The sequence below is a fragment of the Dendropsophus ebraccatus genome, chromosome 3 (assembly GCF_027789765.1).
Source record: "Dendropsophus ebraccatus isolate aDenEbr1 chromosome 3, aDenEbr1.pat, whole genome shotgun sequence".
Taxonomy (NCBI): Eukaryota; Metazoa; Chordata; class Amphibia; order Anura; family Hylidae; genus Dendropsophus; species Dendropsophus ebraccatus.
The window spans coordinates 42319709-42342302 of NC_091456.1; the positions used below are offsets into that span (position 1 = coordinate 42319709).

Consider the following 22594-nt stretch of genomic DNA (forward strand, 5'->3'; position numbering starts at 1 on the left):
CCAGATTTTTCTCAAACTTTACCAATTCTCAAATTTGCAGTAAATTATGCCATTTCTACAGTACAACATTTCCTTTAGCTGCATGTGAACCTTTATCCGCACTTAATAAGCCCCTTAAGCCTTGTATACACTGTACTGGAACTAACTATATAGAAAATAGGGGCAATTACTACACCGAAACTATTAAAGGTAAACAGCATGTCATAAAGCGAATTCAATTTTTCTTGTCCCTTAAAGTTTGATTTACCAAGTAACATAATATTGTGGTACTGCGAAACAATATGCATGGGGCAAAAAAATACTGCAAAAGTGATAACGACAAAAACAAGTAACCTACTGATCCTTTTATACTGTTCAATAGGCACTGTGTCTGAGTTCTTCACTGAACAGGAGATTAGGTAAGTAAATATACAAAGATGAATGAGAGCTATATGGCTAAAAAGAAATGATATGATCAAATGCAGCAGCACCCAATCAGGCTTGAATCTGTAATCTGGAAAACAGAGATTTGCGTCGTCTCGTGATAGTACTTGCTCGGTTACTGAAATGGTAAATGCTGTCACCCACACTGTAACGCTCACGGACCCGAGCACCCAACCTTTACAAAATTTCCTGAAATTGAGGGGAAAAGATACTGCTACATATCGCACCACAAATATCCACACGGTAAACATTGTCGCCGTCCGCTGAGCAACCTTGGGAATCAGGCTAAGAATATGGCAGCCAACAGGGCCCACTGCAAAGCAGTGTAATAGGTAGGCAGCTCCGAATGGTAAGATCAAACACTCCAGGAGGGCAGCACAGAGAAGGTTGACCACATAAATGGGCAGACCAAGCGAACTAGTGACTTGTGGCCAGATTGCCCACATAACCAAACTGTTGACTGTCAGCCCCAACACAGTGTTTCCAATGTAAATACAACAAAAAACCATTGTATATCCTTCAGAGGTATTGTTCCATGGATAGGTATGTTCAGTGGATATGTAGTCCTGTGTGAGGTTGGTTGGAGGAGAGGTGACATCTATAGACATCTTCTCTGGAGCTGTCTAAAAGAGGAAAATAATATACTTTAGTTAGGAGCTACAGATATCATTTTATAGTTCTGTATTGATTGGTCTTGTATAACAGATACTAGATGACCAAGATTTTATATTACACAGGTTTTAATTTGAGAAAAGCTTGGGTTCTGGTGAAACCTATGGAGACGTCTTAGAATATTTATAGAATTATTTTAAAGTTGTCAAATGTGATACGGAGAGATTTAAAGAGACGCTAAATTCACTTACATGTTAGTAAAAATAGAGGGGGAGATTTATCCAACTATTGTAAAGTAGAATTGGCTTAGTTGCCCCTAGCAACCAATCAGATTCCACTTTTCATTCCTCACAGATTCTTTGAAAAATGAAAAGTGGAATCTGATTGGTTGCTAGGGGCAACTAAGACAATTCTACTTTACACCATGTTTGAAAAATATCCAATTCACTATACACCTCTCTTAATTAGTCCCAGATGCACTGCAAGCTGGACACCAGTCTTAATGGGATCTGTCGGGTTTCTGTTAGAGAAATTGTCCAGGCCAATATCCATTGTAATAAAACACTAAAAGAGAACAATCTTACCTCTGTTGCTGCCTCACTGGTCTTCTCCCCTTTCAAATCTTCCAGTCTTAATGTGCTCTGCTAGCTTGTGATGATGTCCTCTTTTCACGCCATCAGAGTCAGACTAGGTTACCTAGGGCCGCTAGTGGAACTGATCCTGGGGACCCACAAGTGAAGAACCGGTAAAAAATGGCATGCTGACCCTGTACCATCCTGGATTCAATTGTATCTGTGTCCACAACTTCCTTGTGAATAACAAGCATTTAGTTAAAGGAGAGGTCCGGACAAAATTTTTATTAAAGTATTGTATTGCACCCCAAAAGTTATACAAATCACCAATATACACTTATTACGAGAAATGCTTATAAAGGGCTTTTTTCCCTGCACCTACTACTGCATCAAGGCTTCACTTCCTGGATTAAATGGTGATGTCACAACCTGACTCCCAGAGCTGTGCGGGCTGTGGCTGCTGGAGAGGATGATGGCAGGGGGATGCTCAGTGTCCCTCCAGTGCCCTGTGTCCCTCAGTGTCCCCCTGCCATCATCCTCTCCAGCAGCCACAGCCCACACAGCTCTGGGAGTCAGGTCGTGACATCACCTTGTTATCCAGGAAGTGACATCACCATGTTATCCAGGAAGTGACATCACCATATTATGCAGGAAGTGAAGCCTTGATGCAGTAGTAGGTGCAGGGAGAAAAGCACTTTATAAGCATTTCCCGTAATAAGTGTATATTGGTGATTTGTATAACTTTTGGGGGGCGATACAATACTTTAATAAAAAGAGATCACCGCATATGGTTTACCGATACAACCATGCTTGACGCAACTTCATCTGCCCATGTGAACTACTCCCCTAAGAGAATAATAGCCGCAGTGCCAGGACTATCTATGTTTGCTTGAATTGAGTTAAAATACAACTCTAAAATTAAGAAATTTGTGGTATCCTGGGAGTTATAGTTTCTAAAAGGACAACCTATTATTGGCGAAGAGCTAAGTGAAGAGTTGTGTAGAGGCTTATGAAGGTTCCAATCTGTGGTTCACAGTTATCTAAGGACTTGTCAGCTGATTGAATCCCAACTGTAAATTAATAGTAAATGCTGGGAGTTTTAGTGCTTGCTGCTACAACTTCCTGCAGCTTTTTTAATTGTAGTTGGAGGGTCATAGGTGCATCGTAGACTGGATGCTTTGTGGAAGACACACTGCCATACTATTACTAATCAAATGGAGTATACCAAGACCAATATTATAAATAATAACAGTAATTAAGAATCAAATAAGCCACACCTTGACCACTATTATTACCACCATATAGTGACCAATACCACCATATCATTATTAAAGTGTCACGGTCGTGATTTTTTACAGAAATCAATAGTACAGGCAATTTTAGGAAACTCTGTAATTAGGTTTATTACCCGAAAAATGCATTTTTATCATGAAAAAGCAGTTTGAGGCTCTCCCTCCTGTCTTCATTGTTCTCCTATGGAGACAGCTAAATAAAAGACCAAAACAGGACAACAAAGAGTTAATCTACAAATACCTCACCCTTTATCTCCTCTGACAGTCACCACTGACCTCTCTGAGCCCTGATTACAGCTGTCACCCAGCTCCGTACCTGTAATCCTCTGTTATCTGCTTTCTGCTGTGGCTAACTCCCTCCTTCCCCCCCCCCCCTCCTCTCCCTAGAACAGACTGGGTAGGTGTGATGCAACAAGTCACAATTTCCTGACTTTTTGCAGTGGATAGAAAAGAGGGAGGGGGGGGCTGGGAAAAGGCTTTTTAAATGCAGATAATGGCATATTTGGCTAATAAACCCGATTACAAAGTTTCTTAAAATCGCCTGGACTGTTCATTTCTGGAAAAAAAAAAAAAAAAAATACGACAGTGACTCTTTAAGTAAAATGTACTTTCTAAAGACCAATATTTCCCCCATACACTGACCCATACAGATGTAGATACCATACATATCATATATGTGATTACAGTGCAGTTACATCCAGTAACTAACAGAAGGCGTGCAAGAGCGGAGTGCAAAATCACAAGGCAAAGTCGGGGTAAGGGACAAAGCCAAAGGTCTGGCAGAATCTAAAATTATCACAGGCATCTGCTGGGAATAAGAGGCCTGTTTAAATATCCCTCCATTAACTTTGCAGGAATGTCAGGCCGCCTAATTGGGCCAGCATTCCTGCTATCTGGTTAGGGTCTATCCCTTTTCTCAGGTCACTGGGATGGTAAACACTATTTGATTAAATGATATGCTGACAATCTCATTTTTTCATAGCAATATTGCAAATTGAAAATGTGTATATTATCCATATTTGCATTTTTTGTATGTTTGCATCTGTATTTCGGCCATGGCAGTGTGCACCTGCTTAGTTATATTATTTCTATTGGATGTGCTGACCAATTTTCTGTATTTCTATATTCTATGATTGGGTCACAGTTAATGTCAAATAGGTCAGTGTTGGTCCCTTTTATTTTTAATGTGTTTAAAAATGACTTTGTAGAGTTGTTACATTTGCAGATCATACTAAGCTCTGTAAGGTAATAGAGCATGATAATACACACTACAAAGAGATCTAGGAAAGTTTCAGGCTTGGGCTATGTTCACACAACATTTTTTCTGCTCCGTTTAAAATTACATCTGTCATTTTGAGTCTGAAATAACGGACGTCATTTAGCTGTCTGGCCTCAGCAATGACGGCTGTTGGTGCATTATTCTAGTTTGGGTAACTAATTGGCCTTTGGATGCGGCTTAATTGAAAAGTCCATTGAATTTATTAGTAAAAACAGAGAAAGAACGGTGACAAAAGAAAAACTGTGTGTGAACAACTAATAAAAAACGTTCCCTGTTTGCAAAAGACGTCCGAAAATAATTGTCATGGTCATTATTTTGACGTCTGCCGTGATAATGTCCGTTATTCAATACATTGTGTGCATTGGACGTCCGTCTCTCCATTGACTTCAATACATTGCATTGCAGTCAGTTAAATCATGGCAATAACAGACTTTTTTTTAAATAGCAAAAGTGGGCGCCTTTTCTCTTTTTTTGACGTTGTGTGAACACAGCCTTGGGCAGAGAAATGTCACCCCAGTGAATTTTTTTTTTTCCTTTTAAATCAACTAGTTTTAGGAATTCATATAGAATTGTACCTTACTTCTATTTGAAAAAATCTCAAGTCATCCAGTACTTATCAGCTGCTGTATGTCCTTCAGAACACACATCAGGACATTGATGAATTGGAGCTGGTGCAGAAGAGGGCGACTAAGGTCATTCAGGGAAGCCTAAAGGGGACAATCTGATGACAAGGTACAAATGTATGAATGGTCAGTATAGAGATATTTGATCTTTTACCTAGACCTGTAACCATGACAAGGGGGCATTGCCTACGTCTACAGGAAAGAAAGTTTCACCATAATCACAGTTTGGGATTCTTTACTGTAAGAGCAGTGACTCTATGGAACTCTATGCCACATGCTGTTAAGGTAGATTCATTGAACAAAACTGAGTGGCCTTGACTCCTTACTTAAAACATATAATATTACAATTTATTGGTGCTAAATTTCTGTAGACGCACTATGCTTTTTTCAGTTACACAATGTATACCAGTGTCTGCAGCTGCAAATCTACAATAGATGCCTGTGATTTTGTGCATATCGGTAACTGCACATGTATCTGCATAAATAAAGGCTCCCTAAGAAAGTATCCATTGCACACAGAAGGTATAACACTGATCCAATTGTTATATAGAAGCCTGGTTAGAAGGTAGTTATAGAATTATTGGGGGTTAAAGGAAATCCTTACATACATGTCTATTCTAATTACCATAATAACTTTTATAAGTGACATTTCAGTGCTTCAGTGAAGGCAAAATAGACAAAAAGTAATAATAATAATTAAAAAAATTGCCATAAAAAAACCTACACTGGTGAAAGAACTTACTGTAATGGAGTACCTGGGTCTGCAGTGCGAGGTTGTGTGTGGTTTCTGTATGAAGCTTTGTGCTGCTCTGCAGCCCTGATATTATCACACACACCTTCCTCTTATTTAAAACATACACCGCACTCATCTTCAAGCAAAAGTAGAAGCAAGGCAGCACTACATTACCAGATCCTGGAGATAGAATGTTGCAGACAGAAAATCCCACTTTGTGAGATCACAATAAAAAAATAAAAATGTGGGTTTCATATATTACACTAAAGTGGGGACAGCGTCCAATGCAAAAAAAATCCAAAAAGACCTCACTTTTCTAAAATGTAACTTTCACTAAATATATGTAGAAAAATTGCAGTATGCCCAAGAGAGAGCGAAAGAGTGACATCCAGACGCAATACGTTCCTAATGATATTCAGTGAAGCGCATCACCAATTGTAAACTGAGGCAGTGTTTGATAATAAAAAATACAAGCACTGTATCCCCGAGTCAAATGACAAAGAATGGATACAGAAAAAGATTGATCACTATATTGTGATCTATACGAGAGGTTAACCCTTAAATTTTTCTCACTAATTTGTTATCAATATATTAAAAAAAAAAAAACTTCTCTAAGTTCTTACAAATGTACCACAAATACATTGCTTTTTTGTTTTTTTACATGAATATGAACTGTCGCCCGATTCCTGCGCACGGCGCAAGTCTTTTACTGAGCGACTGCCGGGCGTGAGGCACTGGAGGCGGACCGACCATCAGTGTGACGATCTGCCCTTCCTTCTGTGACGCAGCTCTATTAGAATCAATGGAAACATGAGCCCATATACAGTACTTCATGCCTGAGCATGCCAGCTCGGTAATAGACCGGCGCCATGCGCAGAAACCAGGCGTTGGTTCAGTAAAAGGACAGAAGCATCAGTTTCCCCATGCCCGCATCGGTCTATTCATGTAAACAACAAAAAAAGCGTAATGTACCGGTGGTACATTTGCTTTAAGACATTTTCTTTCGTATACAGAGAGAAGCTCAAAGCTCCCTATCTCACACATATCTACAACCTATAGAGCAGGGGTGGGGAACCTCCGGCCCGCGGGCCGCATCCGGCCCCTGAGACCTCCCGATGCGGCCCGCGGCCCGCAGCTCCCCTGTGATGCGCGCCGCTCTGGAGGAGGAAGGAGCCGGCATACACAGCATCCTCCAGTGTCTGTGACAGCTGCCAGACACAGGAGGATGCTGTCTATGCCGGATTCTTCCCCAGCAGAGCGGCGCGTGTCTTCAGTCTCCTGCGGGCTGCGCGCAATGACGTAATTTCATCGCGCGCTGCCTGCAGGAGAAGACCGGCACAGAGGACCTGGGACAGAAGAGGACATGGGCAGCGTGGGAGCGGAGGTAAGGTGAGTGGGATGTTTATTTTTTTTATTTGGGGGTTAACTAGGCCACCAGGGACATGCCTGATGGGGGTTAACTAGGCCACCAGGGACATGCCTGATGGGGGTTAACTAGGCCACCAGGGACATGCCTGATGGGGGTTAACTAGGCTACCAGGGACATCACTGGGGGTTAACTACAATAGCAGGGGCACTAGGGGAACAATACTTTGCCTTGCCCCGGGTGCTGCAAACCCACGCTACTAACTGCCGCACACGGTATGCGGCCCTCAAATGATTTTATTAATGCCCGACCGGCCCTCGACATGGAAAAGGTTCCCCACCCCTGCTATAGAGCCATGGAACATGGTTTATAACCTAAGTATGCACACATCTCACTGTATCAATCACCTAGAGTCTTCAAGCAAATTACTTTATAGGTGACATATCACCCCACACCATTGGTCCCCGATGTACCCTGGAGCATCAGATAAATGCTGGAGATGCAAACGGGAAGTAAGCACCCTGCTGCATATATGGTGGGAATGGGATCTGGTAATCTGATTAAATATTCCAGCTATTATATATCATCACAGGAATGTCTTTAACTCAAGTGCCCGGGACAGCTTTGCTTCCCTTAGGTCTGGATAACATAGGACTAAAATAGCTAATAAGATGGAAAAATACAGAACTCCCTAATATAAATGAAATTCTTTCTTTAGTACATTACAATTGTGTAATGGAACATATAGTTGCATGTAAAATGAATAATACAATGAAGTGGCAGGAGAACTGGAGTAAATGGTTTAGTATTTCTGACATAAATAAATTTAAGTTAAACTAGGAAAGTATTTTTTGGAGCTGCATTGTAAAATCGTAATGTATATTTCGTAATGTATCTACACACATTTCAAGGGATAAGTATCCGCCTACTAAAGTTTAGGGTATACAAGAGGTGTTCTTGTAGTGGGGGTGGGGAGATTTTCAGAGAAGTTTAGATTATAAACGTCAGAGTACAAGCGTTGAAACGCTCCTGCTATTTTTGCTGTGGAGGTGTCTGATTGCCCATTCGCATCTTTTATAGAGTGTACTAGAAAATGTACCCGGCGCTGCCCGGGTATAAAGTGTCAGTGTGTTAATTAGATTTGTTCTAAGGTGCCCAGGAGGCCAATCTAAAGGTATTGTTTCATTAGTGGAATTAGTGTATACCTGTAGTGCTAAGTTGGAGGGGTTCTGTATACCTACAGTGTATAGTTTTTAGGGGTCCCGCATATCTGTAGTGCATAGTTGGGTGGGGGGCTGTATACCTATAGTGTATAGTTGGGGGAGTCCTGCATACCTGTAGTGTGTAGTTGGTGGGGGCTGTATACCTGTAGTGTATAGTTGAGGGAGGTCCTGTATACCAGTAGTGTATAGTTGGAGGGGGCTGTATACCTGTACTGTATAGTTTCTGAAGTCCTGTATACCTGCAGTGTATCGTTGGTGAAGGTCCTGTGGACCTGTACTGTATAGTTCGGGGGTCCTTTATACCTGTAGTAAATAGTTGGTGCTGTATACCTGTAATGTATAGTTGGTGGAGGTTTTGTATACATGTAGTTTATAGTTTGAGGGTCCTGGATACCTGTAGTGTATAGTTGGTGGAGGTCTTGTATACCTGTAGTATATAGTTCGGGGGTCCTGTATACCTGTAGTGTATAGTTTGAGGGTCCTGTATACCTGTAGTATGTAGTTGGTGGAGGTCCTGTATACCTGTAGTGTAAAGTTTGGGGGTCCTATATACCTGTAGTACAGAGTTGGTAAAGGTGCTGTATACTTGTAGTATAGAGTTGGTGGAGGTCCTGTATACCTGTAGTGTATAGTTTTCGGGTCCTGTATACCTGTAATGTATAGTTTGGGGTCCTGTATACCTGTAGTATAGAGTTGGTGGGGGGTGCTGTATACCTGTATTATAGAGTTGGTGAAGGTCCTGTATACCTATAGTGTATAGTTTTGGGTTTCTGTAAACCCGTAGTGTATAGTTTGGGATCCTGTATACCTGTAGTATATAGTTGGTGGAGGTCCAGTATACCTGTAGTGTAAAGTTTGGGGGTCCTGTATACCTGTAGTATAGAGTTGGTGAAGGTGCTGTATACCTGAAGTATAGAGTTGGTGGAGGTCCTGTATACCTGTAGTGTATAGTTTTGGGGTCCTGTATTGTATAGTGTGAGGTCCTATATACCTGTAGTATATAGTTGGTGGCATTCCTTTATACTTGTAGTGTATAGTTTTGGGGTCCTGTAAACCTGTAGTGTATAGTTTGGGGTCCTGTATACCTGTATTATATAGTTGATGGAGGTCCTGTAAACCTGTAGTGTATAGTTTTTGGGTCCTGTATACCTGTAGTGTATAGTTGGTGGAGGTCCTGTGTACCTGTAGTGTATAGTTTTGAGGTCCTGTATACCTGTAGTGTTCTGTAGAATATAGTTCGGGGGTCCTGTATACCTGTAGTGTATAGTTTGAGGGTCCTGTATACCTGTAGTATGTAGTTGGTGGAGGTCCTGTATACCTATAGTGTAAAGTTTGGGGGTCCTGTATACCTGTAGTATATAGTTGGTGGAGGTCCTGTATACCTGTAGTGTATAGTTTGGGGGTCCTGTATACATGTAGTGTAAAGTTTGGGGTCCTGTATACCTGTAGTATATAGTTTGTGGAGGTCCTGTGCACCTGTAGTGTATAGTTTTGCGGTCCTGTATACCTGTAGAGTTCTGTATACCTGCAGGGTCGTATTTACCATTAGGCACCCATGGTCTGTTGCCTAGGGTAGCACCTTGCAGAGGGGCAGTACCCTCCCGTTCAGAAAATCTGGTGTCTTTTCGAGGGAGGGTATGGCAGTATCGGTCAGGTCTGGTATAGCGGTGTTATCCAGTCACAGTATGGTGGTATTGGTCAGGTCTGGTATGGCTGTGTTATTCAGTCACAGTGTGTCGGTATTGGTCAGGTCTGGTATAGTGGTGTTATCCAGTCACAGTATGGCGGTATTGGTCAGGTCTGGTGTGGCAGTGTTATCGAGTCACAGTATAGCGGTATTGGTCAGGTGTGGTATGACAGTGTTAGGCTGGGTTCACACTGCGTTTTTGCAATCCGTTTTTGCAAAAAACGGATGAAAAAAACGGATGCATTTGTGTGCGGATCCGTTTTTCAATCAACTTCCATTGTAAAAAAAAACTAATCAAAACTGATCCGTTTTTTTTTTTTTTACGGACACAAAAACGTAGCTGACACTACTTTTGTGTCCAATATAAAAACACATCCGTTTTGATCTGTTTTTTTTACAATAGAAGTCAATGGAAAAACGGATCAAAACGGATGCACACAAATGCATCTGTTTTTTTCCTCCGTTTTTTGCAAAAAAAAACAGATAAAAAAAACGGATTGCAAAAACACAGTGTGAACCCAGCCATATCCAGTCACAGTATGGCGGTATTGGTCAGGTCTGGTATGACAGTGTTATCCAGTCACAGTAAGGAGGTATTGGTCAGGTCTGGTGTAGTGGTGTTGTCCAGTCACAGTATGGCGGTATTGGTCAGGTCTGGTGTGGCGGTGTTATCCAGTCACAGTATAGCGGTATTGGTCAGGTCTGGTGTGGCGGTGTTATCCAGTTACAGTAAGGCGGTATTGGTCAGGTCTGGTATGGCAGTATTATCCAGTCACAGTAAGGCGGTATTGGTCAGGTCTGGTATGGCAGTGTTATCCAGTCACAGTATGGCGGTATTGGTCAGGTCTGGTGTGGCGGTGTTAAATGTGACATCTGGAGCTATTACCTACCTATCCTCATGCTAATTGGTGAGTGAGGATGGGGCGTCTTCATGTTTAGTGCTTAGGGCAGCAGCAGCTGGTAATACTGCCCTCTATACCTGTATAGATGGAGTAGGAGGTCCTGTATACATGTACTGTATTGATGGAGTAGGGGGTCCTGTATACATGTACTGTATAGATGGAGTAGGGGGTCCTGTATATACATGTACTGTATAGATGGAGTAGGGAGCCCTGTATACATGTACTGTATAGATGGAGTAGGGGTTCCTGTATACCTGTACTGTATAGATGGAGTAGGGGGTCCTGTATACATGTACTGTATAGATGGAGTAGGGGGGGTCTACCAGTTATTTCTGTGGATCTGTTGTGAGGCAGCTGGCCCTAGCCACCATTCACATTCCAGCAACCTGTGAAAGCAGTAATCCTATTGGTTGCTAAGGCTCCCAACTGCCAACTGCTGGGCAGCTGCAGCTAATTATATCACCTGTGTTTGCAGTGAGGAGATTTTCCCATTCATTTCTATGGGGCGCTGCTCTTCCCCCTCCCCCTCCTCTCCTGTACATCTGGCGGGGACGGGACCTTCGCAATAACCTTCCTGGGCACCCTATGTATCTGTGTGCCAAATTTGGGATCAAACGGTTCAGGCGTTTGGAAGTCTATTTGGGACAGACAGACAGACAGACTTTCATTTTTATTATATAGATGTTGTATTAAACCACAAGGGAAATTATACTGTACATGGCATAAACGAATAAGCAGTGTGTGTTTGTATGGTTTTGTTTGTAAAAATGTAAAACTTTTAAAATATTTGCAAAAGAAAACTAAAGTACTTACCACCCCAACATGTAACTCCCCAATATGTAACTCCAAACCAGGATAGCAGGAAGGGTAATTTGGCTCATCAGCCCCACCAGTCACTTCCTCTATGTGACAAACAACGATGACACCAAAAAGTCCATTTGACAACTCCGCGAGAGTCTTGCATGTGCTCTATAGGGTCAAAAATTAAATTACATCAGGGGGTGGTTCAGAATAGAATCCATCCTTACATGGATTTGCATGAAGTGTTTCGTATTCGTGTACATCCTTAGTTCAAGGATTTATACCTGTGTTATGTAAAGGTTATGTTTTAGTTTTTCTTTTGTGACCAAATAGACTTAGTGATGGAGCCTTGTCTGCAATTTTCCAATAAATGTGACACCTAGTGGCTGAATGTATAGAATTATATTTCATATAGAAAACAGACTAAAAAAAAGAAATGAAGAAAAAGCAAAGATGTAGTAGATCACCTCCCCTACTGATTTAACATTATTTGTTTTTAATGACAGTGCCCTTTTAAAAAGTAAAGAAATGTTATAGACTAAAATCTCCAGGATGTAAGAGATCACATCCTCCTGTCCTCGGTGACCACAGAGTGACAGAAAACATGCACACAGAACGTAACTGGATGCACAGCTTTAAGTGTTACTAACCTATCTTTTCTAGACTGTCATCTGTGGTTAACTAATCCACCTTCTAAACTTTATTACATTTACAAAGTTTGTCAATTAGGTCTCAGGAGAGAGATCTGTTGCTATCAGTATTTTTTGACATGTCTAAGGACTTGAGCGGTAACTTTGTTGGTGCCAGTTGTTATTGGTAGAGGGCAGATCTTGCAGTACCACTGCAGCACTTGTTACAGGGCCTGAGTGGTGTATGCCACCTGGATCCCAAGCACAGAGGGCAGATCTTGCAGTACCACTGCAGCACTTGTTACAGGGCATGAGTGGTGTATGCCACCTGGATCCCAAGCACTCGCCTGTTAAAGGTAGTAGGTAGTCCCTATAGTATGATGCAATGTAGTGCTAAGGAACCACAGAGTCCAGCAGTAACTTGAACAGATTAAACTTTTACTGTAGCATTTCTTAAAGGCACAGTACACAGTAATAACAGTCTCTTTTGTAATCAAGATGCAAAAGGGTGGCTTGAGAGTTCACTCACTGAAATCCATCAGTAATACTTTGGGTATACTTGAAATATATGGACTTACTGCTTTTTTATACTGAAATCATTTTAGACTTGGAATATACTGAAGGATATAGCTTTCTTTAACTTTTTCCACAATCTCTTTAAGAAGCTTGTTTGTTACTTGTGGTTGTCTGGATACCAGTTAAGCTTTGCACCTGTGCTTAACTGCAAACAAGTGAGGCCTATAGTTGCTTGGATAACAGTAAAGCCTAGTACCTGTAGTTGCCTGGATACTGTTGTTGCCTGGGTACAAGTAATGCCTAGTAACTTTGGTTGCCTAGATACCAGTAATGTCTTGTACGTGTGGTTGCCTGAATACCAATAAAACCAAGTACCTTTGGTTGCCTGGATACCATTAATTCTTAGCACCTTTGGTTGCCTGGATACCAGTAAACCCTAGTACCTGTGGTTGCCTGGATATCAATAAAACCTAGTATCTGTGGTTGCCTGGATACTATAATGCCTAGTACCTGTGGTTGCCTAGATCAGGGCCGTTTTAATACATTGGTGGGCCCAGTGCACAGCCCTCAAGAGTGGGCCCCCCCTTCCCTTTCGGCACATTGTATAATGTACTGAATTTGCCCCCACACTGTATCAGGAGCCCCAATATATACAGTAGTTACCTTATAACACTATTTCTACCATACAGTGATTACATATTACATAAAAACTGCACTAAACGAAACAGAAAGATATCACCAATGATACCATTACATAATACCGCCACATCATGACCCCTAACACTACAACCCTATAACAGAGTGCAGTTACATCCAGTGACTCACCGGGGGCGTCTTCTCCGATCAGAGTCTGTCACCTTTTCTTTTTCTCTCCATCCAGCCTGGGCCACCTTGAAGTCTTCTCCTGGCTGTGAATCTTCTCTCCAGAATCTGCCAGACAAATATTTTAGGCTCCAACACATCCAGTAGTTAGGTCCCTTATACCCCTATACAATAGTTACACCCCTCTGTACCCCTACATAGTTACACCCCTCTGTGCCTCCATAGTTTTAAGGTGTCCCTGTAGTATATAGACCCTCATGTGCTCCTCTAGTTATATACAGTCCTGCTGTGCGCTCTCCCATTAGTATATAGCCCCCCTGTGCACTCTCCCCAGTAGTATATAGCCCCCCCTGTGCTCTCCCACAATAGTATATAGCCCCCCTGTGCTCTCCCACAATAGTATATTGCCCCCCTGTGCTCTCCCCCAATAGTATATAGCCCCCCTGTGCTCTCCAATAGTATATAGACCCCTATGCTCTCCCACAATAGTATATAGCCCCCCTGTGCTCTCCACCAATAGTATATAGCCCCCCTGTGCTCCCCCCAATAGTATATAGCCCCCTGTGCTCTCCCCAATAGTATATAGCCCCCCTGTGCTCTCCCCCATAGTATATAGACCCCTGTGCTCCCCAATAGTATATAGCTCCCTGTGCTCCCCAATAGTATATAGCTCCCCTGTTCTCCCCAATAGTATATAGCCCCCTGTGCTCCCCAATAGTATATAGCTCCCCTGTGCTCCCCCATAGTATATAGCTCCCCTGTGCTCCCCAATAGTATATAGCCCCCTGTGCTCCCCAGTAGTATATAGCTCCCCTGTGCTCCCCATAGTATATAGACCCCTGTGCTCCCCAGTAGTATATAGTCCCCTGTGCTCCCCAGTAGTATATAGCTCCCCTGTGCTCCCCCATAGTATATAGCTCCCCTGTGCTCCCCCATAGTATATAGCTCCCCTGTGCTCCCCAGTAGTATATAGCCCCCTGTGCTCCCCTATAGTATATAGCCCCCCTGTGCCCCCCATAGTATATAGCCCCCTGTGCTGCCCAGTAGTATATAGCCCCCTGTGCTCCCCAGTAGTATATAGCTCCCCTGTGCTCCCCCATAGCATATAGCCCCCTGTGCTCCCTCATTGTATATAGCTCCCTGTGCCCCCCAGTAGTATATAGCCCCCTGTGCTCCCCAGTAGTATATAGCCCCCTGTGCTCCCCCATAGTATATAGCCCCCTGTGCTCCCCCATAGTATATAGCTCCCCTGTGCTCCCCAATAGTATATAGCTACCCTGTGCTCCCCAGTAGTATATAGCCCCCTGTGCTCCCCCATAGTATATAGACCCCTGTGCCCCCCCATAGTATATAGCCCCCTGTGCTTCCCAATAGTATATAGCTCCCCTGTGCTCCCCCATAGTATATAGCCCCCTGTGCTCCCCCATAGTATATAGCCCCCCTGTGCCCCCCCATAGTATATAGCCCCCTGTCCTCCCCCATAGTATATAGCCCCCTGTGCCCCCCCATAGTATATAGCCCCCTGTGCCCCCCCATAGTATATAGCCCCCTGTGCTCCCCCATAGTATATAGCCCCCTGTGCTCCCCAGTAGTATATAGCCCCCTGTGCTCCCCCATAGTATATAGCCCCCTGTGCTCCCCCATAGTATATAGCCCCCTGTCCTCCCCCATAGTATATAGTCCCCTGTGCTCCCCCATAGTATATAGCCCCCTGTCCTCCCCCATAGTATATAGCCCCCTGTGCCCCCCATAGTATATAGCCCCCTGTGCTCCCCCATAGTATATTTGCTCCCCCTCCCATATAACATTGAAAAAAACAAACACTTACTCACCTGGGTCCATGCGTTCCTCTTCTCTTCCCTCCTGTGGCCGCACTTCCTGCGGTCACAAGAGGCTGCACTCCCCTTACCCTTGCGCCGACGCTCCAGTGACGTCGGGCGCTAGAGGGAGAGTGCGGCCTCTTGTGACCGCAGGAAGTGCGGCCACAAGAGTGACTGACAGGGAGGGAGCCAATGGCTCTCTCTCTGTCAGTGTCGCTGCTGCTGCAGCGCTGAAGCGCCGCAGCAGCAGCGGACGGGGGCAGCGGCGGACGGGGGGGGCCTGCAGGGGGCGCCATGGAGGGGTAAGTAGATTACCCATCCATGGCGCTCCCCCCTGACAGGCTGGTGGCTGGAGCTCTGTGCGACCGCATTGGTCGCACATAGCAACGGCCGGCCTGCTCGGGGGGGCCCCTTTAACCAGTGGGCCCGGTGCACGTGCACCATGTGCCCTCTGGTTAAAGCGGCCCTGGCCTAGATACCAGTAATGCCTAGTACCTGTGGTTGCTTGCATACCAGTAAAGCCTAGTACCTGTGGTTGCCTGGATACCATCAATGCCTAGTACCTGTGGTTGCCTGGATACCAGAGATGACAAGTACCCGTGGTTGCCTGGATACCAGTAATGCCTAGTACATGCAGTTGTCTGAATAGCAGTACTGTCTAGTATCTGTGGTTACCTGGATACCAGTAATGGCTTGTATCTGTGGTTGCCTGGATACCAATAAAACCTAGTACCAGTGGTTGTCTGTATAGTACAAGTGGTTGCCTGGATACCAATAAAGTATAGTACCTGTGGTTGCCTGGATACAAATAAAACTTTTTAACTGTAGTTGCCTGGTTACTAATAAAGCCTACTACCTGTGATTGCATAGATACCAGAAATGTCTAGTACCTGTGTTTTCCTGGATAACAGTAATGCCTGGATACCAGTAAGGCATAGCACTTGTGGTTAAAGGGATATGAGTAATGTCTAGTACCTGTAGTTGCCTGGATAACAGTTATTCCTAGTACCTGTGCTTGCCTGGATATCAAGCAATTAATAAAAACAACAACTCTGTAATAGGTTTTATTATGCATCATCTTTCTATACTCAAAAGGGTTTTGGAATTGAATTGTTTGTCGGGATTGTGTTCCTGTCCTCGTGCACCACCGGACTCAGCACTGAGTACCACTCTGAACTTCTCCTGTGCACACATGGATGTTTCCAGATTCTCTGAATCTTTTGACGACGTTATGTACTGTAGATGGTGGGATATTTAAAGAGGTACTCCAGGAAAAATTTTTCCCCTAGCCACAGGATACGGGAAAAGTAGGAGATTGCGGGGGTCCGACCTCTGAACCCACAGACGATCCCTATATCAGGCCCCGGCTCTACATAAAAACATAGAAGATTGTTGGCAGAAAAAGACCACTGGGTCCACCTAGTCTGCCCTATTAGGTAGATATAGGTTTATCCCAGACAGGTTTATATTCAGTTATTGTAGATACACCAACCACATCTGCTGGAAGTTTGTTCCAAGCACCTACTACTCTTTCAGTCAAGTAATATTTTTTCACATTGCTTCTGATCTTTCCCCCAACAAACCTCTGACTGTGTCCTCTTGTTTTTTAGTTAATTTTTTTCTTTTTTAATTACATTTTTATTACACAAAAGCCAGGGCCCGATGCAGAGATCACCTGGGGGTCCTGTGGATAGGGGGAACGTTTTTTTTTGTCCTGGAATACCTCTTTAAATACTTAGCAATTTTTTAGATGCAGCTTTTCACAGAACCTCTGCCCATCCTTTCCTATGAGAGACTCTGCCTTTCTAACATGCCCTTTTTTTGCCCAGTCACATAGCCTAATAGTGCGTTTACACAGAGAGTTTTATCTGACAGATTATTGAACCCAAAGCCAGGATTGGATTTCACAAGAGGAGAAATCTGTCTTTCCTTTATGACCTGTTCTCTGTTTATAGTCTATTCCTGGCTTTGGTTTCAAAAATCTGTCAGATAAATCTCTCTGTGTTAAGTCACCCTTACTTGCAAATTTCTCCACAATTGGTACCACTTATTTTCCAGCCTTTTCTTGTCCCCGCCTCAACTTTTCTGAGATGCCTTGCTGCCATTTGGTTCTATACGCGTTCATGCTTTTCATGGCATTGTAAAATGTCTCACGTGTTCCATATTCTTTTGTGAATAAAATATTGGTCCATGAGTTTTGCCAATCATTGCATTGTGTTATATATATGTTATGTTGTGTTATATATATATATATATATATATATATATATATATATATATATACACTGTACACAGCATCCTAACTTTTTTGGAGTTGGGGTTGTAAATACACTTTTGTACAAATAATTTGAATATATTTCTTATTCGTTGAACTAGATGCCAAAAGGTCAGTGGTAGCAAAGTATTGCAGTCTATCAATGTGGCCAGAATGCACTTCCCAGTTTTATTAACCGGTGTATCATTAACCCCATACTTCCTGTTTTCACATCCTAAGTTTAAAAGGACCTTTTAAGGACAGTTTTACAGTGTTCAGAATTTAGCAGACATTTAGTAAAGTCTAATGGAGAACAGTTCTTTTATAGAATACTGATTATGGGTATAAACCCACACACCTTATACGCAGCGTATTTACTGCTGCAATACGCAGCAAATACGCAGCAAACACGAAGCAGATTAGATCTAAATAACTGAACACAGCATCAAATCTGCACCATCAAATCTGCTGCGTATTTGTTGCGTATCTGCTGCGTATACGGTGTGTGGGTTTGTACCCTAAAGTTTTCAGGTGATTGACACACACAGCAAGTCTCTGAAGTCACCACTAGAGTTATCCAACTAAATCTGTCTGCGCCACTCAAGGACATCACAGATGGAGAGGACAGAGGGGTTAGCGCAAGAAAGCAGCTATGTCTCCATGACACTTTAGAATGCCAATCATCCCACAGCCTAAGGGCCCTATTACACATAGTGACATCAGCAGAAACATCCCGATTCGGCTGATTACTGCTACGTGTAATAGAGACAACGATCAGCCAATGAAACGATCTCAGCTGACAGGCTGCTCAGCCAGTCACAGGCTGTGGCTGAAGCTGCAGAGCGCAGCACCGGGAGAAAGCATGCAGAACGCAGGAGGAGACTAGAAATGTAGACAGCTAATGAAAAAACTGTTTAGGCAAAGGCTGCATGGACATCGCTAACGATGTTCGTGCAGCCCTTGCTGTCCTAGCAGATCAGCGCTTGTTTACAGTATTCCTCCAGGTTGTGCTGTCCTGCTCTGGGGTGAGGCTGTCCATAAGATGTCCGAGCATGGAGGAGCATGTGGTGTTCCCAGTGTCCACCACTGAGCCTGTATATACCTATGGTGAACACTGGGGGGTGGGACATGGTCACATGTTCCTCCATGTTGGCCATGTGATGGACAGAATCACCACTGAGCAGGACAGCACAGCCTGGAAGAGGGGAGTCTGTGTTTAGCTCTATGAGGTACACAGGGAGTACACTTATTAATACTGTAGACTGAACTATTTTACTATAAAGTGGCCAACCCCTTTAACAGTTAAACTTTAATCAACGGTCATTATAATATTCTCTGTTCCCTTTTGTTTAACAACATAATTGTCATTACTGATTAGATTAGAGCAATTTACCTTTGCCCGTCATAATACCCAGGACAATGATATTAGTTTATTGTGTTCTTACATTCCCAATAAAGTACTTCATTATTAGACCTAGTCCAGAATATATTATTGTATTTGTATTACTCTGTAGATCTGCTGAATGCTTTATTATATGCAATGACAAACAACTAAAGATAGCCTATGTAAAACAGAGTCAGAGAATATACGCAAATGAGAGACAACTATGGTGACACATACAGTACATGCAGGAACACTGTGGTATCAGGCAAGTAAAATCCAATCTTTTTACAAACAGTACCAGGACTTTAATGCAGTAATGGCCTTAAAAACGACAGACGATAAAAAACCCCTTCTTCAATTCATATTGCCACTAATGATAAGTGGGTTAATGATGGTGAGCAAAATTAAACACCTTTTGCATATGTATTATTAAAATTTTTTATTAAAGGGAAGTTCTGGAGGTAATTCATCAAGTATATGATATACAGTAAGGCCCACCCTGTCGATTGTTCAGTTTGAAAAGAACAAGAAGCGTAAAGCTTGGAAATAGTTTCATAACCAAGGACAAGCAAGACCCCAGAAGTCTTCATTAACCCTTAAAGGACCGGGCCAATTTCAATTTTTGTGTTTTAGTTTTTTCCTCCTAGAAACCCACACGACCTCCTATTGTTTGGGCCAATAATTGTACTTTGTAATGACAGGCTGTATTTTTGCATAAAGTACACTGCAAAACCAGAAAAAAATTCAATGTGTGGTAAAAAAACATTTTTTTTTTAATTTGGGGGGTTATTGTTTTTACGCCGTTCGCCCTGGGGTAAAACTGACTTGTTATATATGTTCCTCAAGTCGTTACGATTACAACGATATATAACATGTATAACTTTTATTTTATTTGATGGCTTCTAAAAAATTCAAACCACTTTTAACAAATATATGTTCCTTAAAATTGCTCTATTACCATGCTTATAGCGCTTTTATCCTTTGGTCTATGGGTCCTATTCCACGGGCCGAGGAGGGCCCGATCAACGATGTAGACGAGTTCCGATCTGCTAGATCGACGCTTGTTTACTGGGCCTATTCCACGGCCCGATGATCGTTGAGCGAGGGCTGCAGGGACATCGTTACCGATGTCCTTGCAGCCCTTGCAGCATACATTACCTGTCAGGTCTTCTGCTCCGCTCCGTCCTCCTCCTCGGGTTCGGCGCGCTCTAGCTTCAAAATGGCCTGTCAGCTGACAGGCCACTCAGCCAATCACAGGCCGCGGGGGTCCCGGCCTGTGATTGGCTGAGCGCTCCGTCCGCTGACAGGCCATTCTGAAGATAGAGCGCGTGGGACCCGAGGAGGAGGACGGAGCGGAGCAGAAGACCTGACAGGTAATGTATGCTGCTGCTGCTGCTTCTCAAATCGTCGGTCGCCCGCCACGCACCGCTATTCAACCGTAGAGATGCGCGGTGGGGGAACGATGATTTTAGGTCTGCCCCTAAATGAACGATCAGCCGATGACACGATAATCGGCCAAATCGGGCCGAATGGGGACGATTCGGCCGATTATCGTTACTGTGGAATAGGGCCCTATGGGTCTATGTGAGAAATCATTTTTTGCGTCATGATGTGTTCTTTCTATCGGTACCTTGATTGCGCATATGCGACTTTTTGATCGCTTTTTATTACAATTTTTCTGGATTTGATGCAACCAAAAATGCGCAATTTTGCACTTTGGAATTGTTTTGCTCTTACGCCGTTTACCGTGGGAGATCAGGAAGGAAATAAATTAATAGTTTGGGCGATTACGCATGCGGTCATATTAAACATGTTTATTTATTTATATATTTTTATTAATAACATGGGAAAAGGGGGGTGATTCAAAATTTTATTAGGGGAGGGCTTTTTTTTTTATTAATAATAAAACTTTTTTTTTTTTTTTTTTTTTTTTTTTACACTTATACTAGAAGCCCCCCAGGGGGACTTCTAGTATAGCCACATTGATCTCTCATTGAGATCTATGCAGTATAGTCTTCCCCATTCTGTGAGAGCAGCAATGGTAAGTGTAATACCATATCCATACTTGTGTCGTTTGGGGGCAGCCTTCCCCGCCGGTGGTGCTGGCTGGGCTTTGGTGGGGCTTTTTGGGTCTGGTCCTGTGACATTGGGGTTGCAGGGCCGTTCCATGGCCTCCCTTCCCTGCATGTGCACGCTTTGCGGGGTTGGCGGTCGCTGACCGACACGGTGTGGAGTTAGCGTAGGGACCCGTGTGGACCAGAGGACCTGCGCGGTGGTACACGGGGCAATATGGCTTGATCAATTCATATACAGACACTCTGGTGTTGATTTTTAATATAGGCCTAGCGGCATTAGTATCAGCCATAGATGGGATGTGCAGCCGTTCCATTCTCTCCAGTTCGTGCTATGCAGTATAGTAATACTGCATAGATCACTGAGATAGGCACTCTATTGCTTTCGGCTGCAGCAATAGAGTGCCGAGCCGGGATCAGCGCCATTACGGCGCAGACCCTGACCGGTGCCGGAAGCATGGATCGCCCCTCTGCCATAGCATCGCGTGGGGGGGGGGGCATCCACCCCACTAGACACCAGGGAAGGGCTGCAGTAGGTGTTCAGATGCAGCTGTCAACTTTCTGAAACCAGTTGATTTGAAAGAAGAACACTTTTGCTGGAGTACCCCCTTTAACCCCTAGACGATCCTGGGTGTACCGGTGCGTCCAGTGGTCGCTAGGGGCGTTCAGAGAGGGGCCGCATGGCAGCCCCGCTCTAAACCGCCGCGATCCTGGGTGCCGCATGTAGCCTGGGACCACAGCTTTTAGCGGGCACGGTCCGGAGTACCCACAGTTAAAGTGGGTACTCCAGCAAAAGTGTTCTTCTTTCAAATCAACTGGTTTCAGAAAGTTATACATATTTGTTACTTCTATTTAAAAATCTCCAGTCTTCCAGTGTTTATCAGGTGCTGGATGTCCTGCAGGAAGTGGTGTTTTCTTTTCAGTATGATACAGTGTTCTCTGCTGACACCTCTGTCCGAAACAGAACCTGGCCAGAGCAGTACAGGTTTTCTATGGGGATTTGCTACTGCTCTGGACAATTCCGGTCTCGGCCAGAGATGTCAGCAGAGAGCACAGTGTCAGACTGAAAAGGAAACACCACTTCCTGCAGCTGATCAATATGGGAAGAGTTGAGATTTTTAAATAAAAGTAAATTATAAATCTATCTAACTTTTTGAAACCAGTTGATCTGAAAGTAAAAGATTTTTACCACCTCTTTAACTCTTTACTGATTGCTGTAATCACTGGAGTCGGGGGCATCTTCGCTCACTGACGTTGGAGTTACCTTATTTTTTTTTCTTAAATTTTCTTTTCTGAAATCTTAATAAAAAAATATCTGATAAAAAAAGATGTAGGTATTTTGTTATCTCTTATTACAGATATTTTGTCCAATGTAAGATAATTCTCTGCTTCTTCCTTAAAATATTTTACTCAGTCCATTCTCCTTTCTTTGTAAGGATTTGGCTCAACTATGACTAACACCCTCCGAGTACTGGCCAATACATCCCCCACCAGGAACAGATGGGACAGAGATTATAAGGACTTTAATCCAGAGGAAGAAGTGACACAGCTAAAAAGGATACAGCAAGAAGAGAAAATTCACAG

The 22594-nt window shown here is 43.4% G+C and overlaps 1 protein-coding gene across 1 annotated transcript; it reads right to left on the reverse strand.

Moving 5' to 3' along the window:
* Nucleotides 1-90: 90 nt before the first annotated feature.
* LOC138787064 (G-protein coupled receptor 4-like) lies at nucleotides 91-22299 on the reverse strand. Its single transcript, XM_069964189.1, has 3 exons — nucleotides 22275-22299; nucleotides 11526-11681; nucleotides 91-1046 (listed from the first exon to the last, which is right to left on the reverse strand). Exon 3 carries the CDS (start codon nucleotides 1029-1031, stop codon nucleotides 93-95), a length of 939 nt encoding a protein of 312 aa, XP_069820290.1. The 5' UTR covers nucleotides 1032-1046; nucleotides 11526-11681; nucleotides 22275-22299; the 3' UTR covers nucleotides 91-92.
* Nucleotides 22300-22594: the final 295 nt, after the last annotated feature.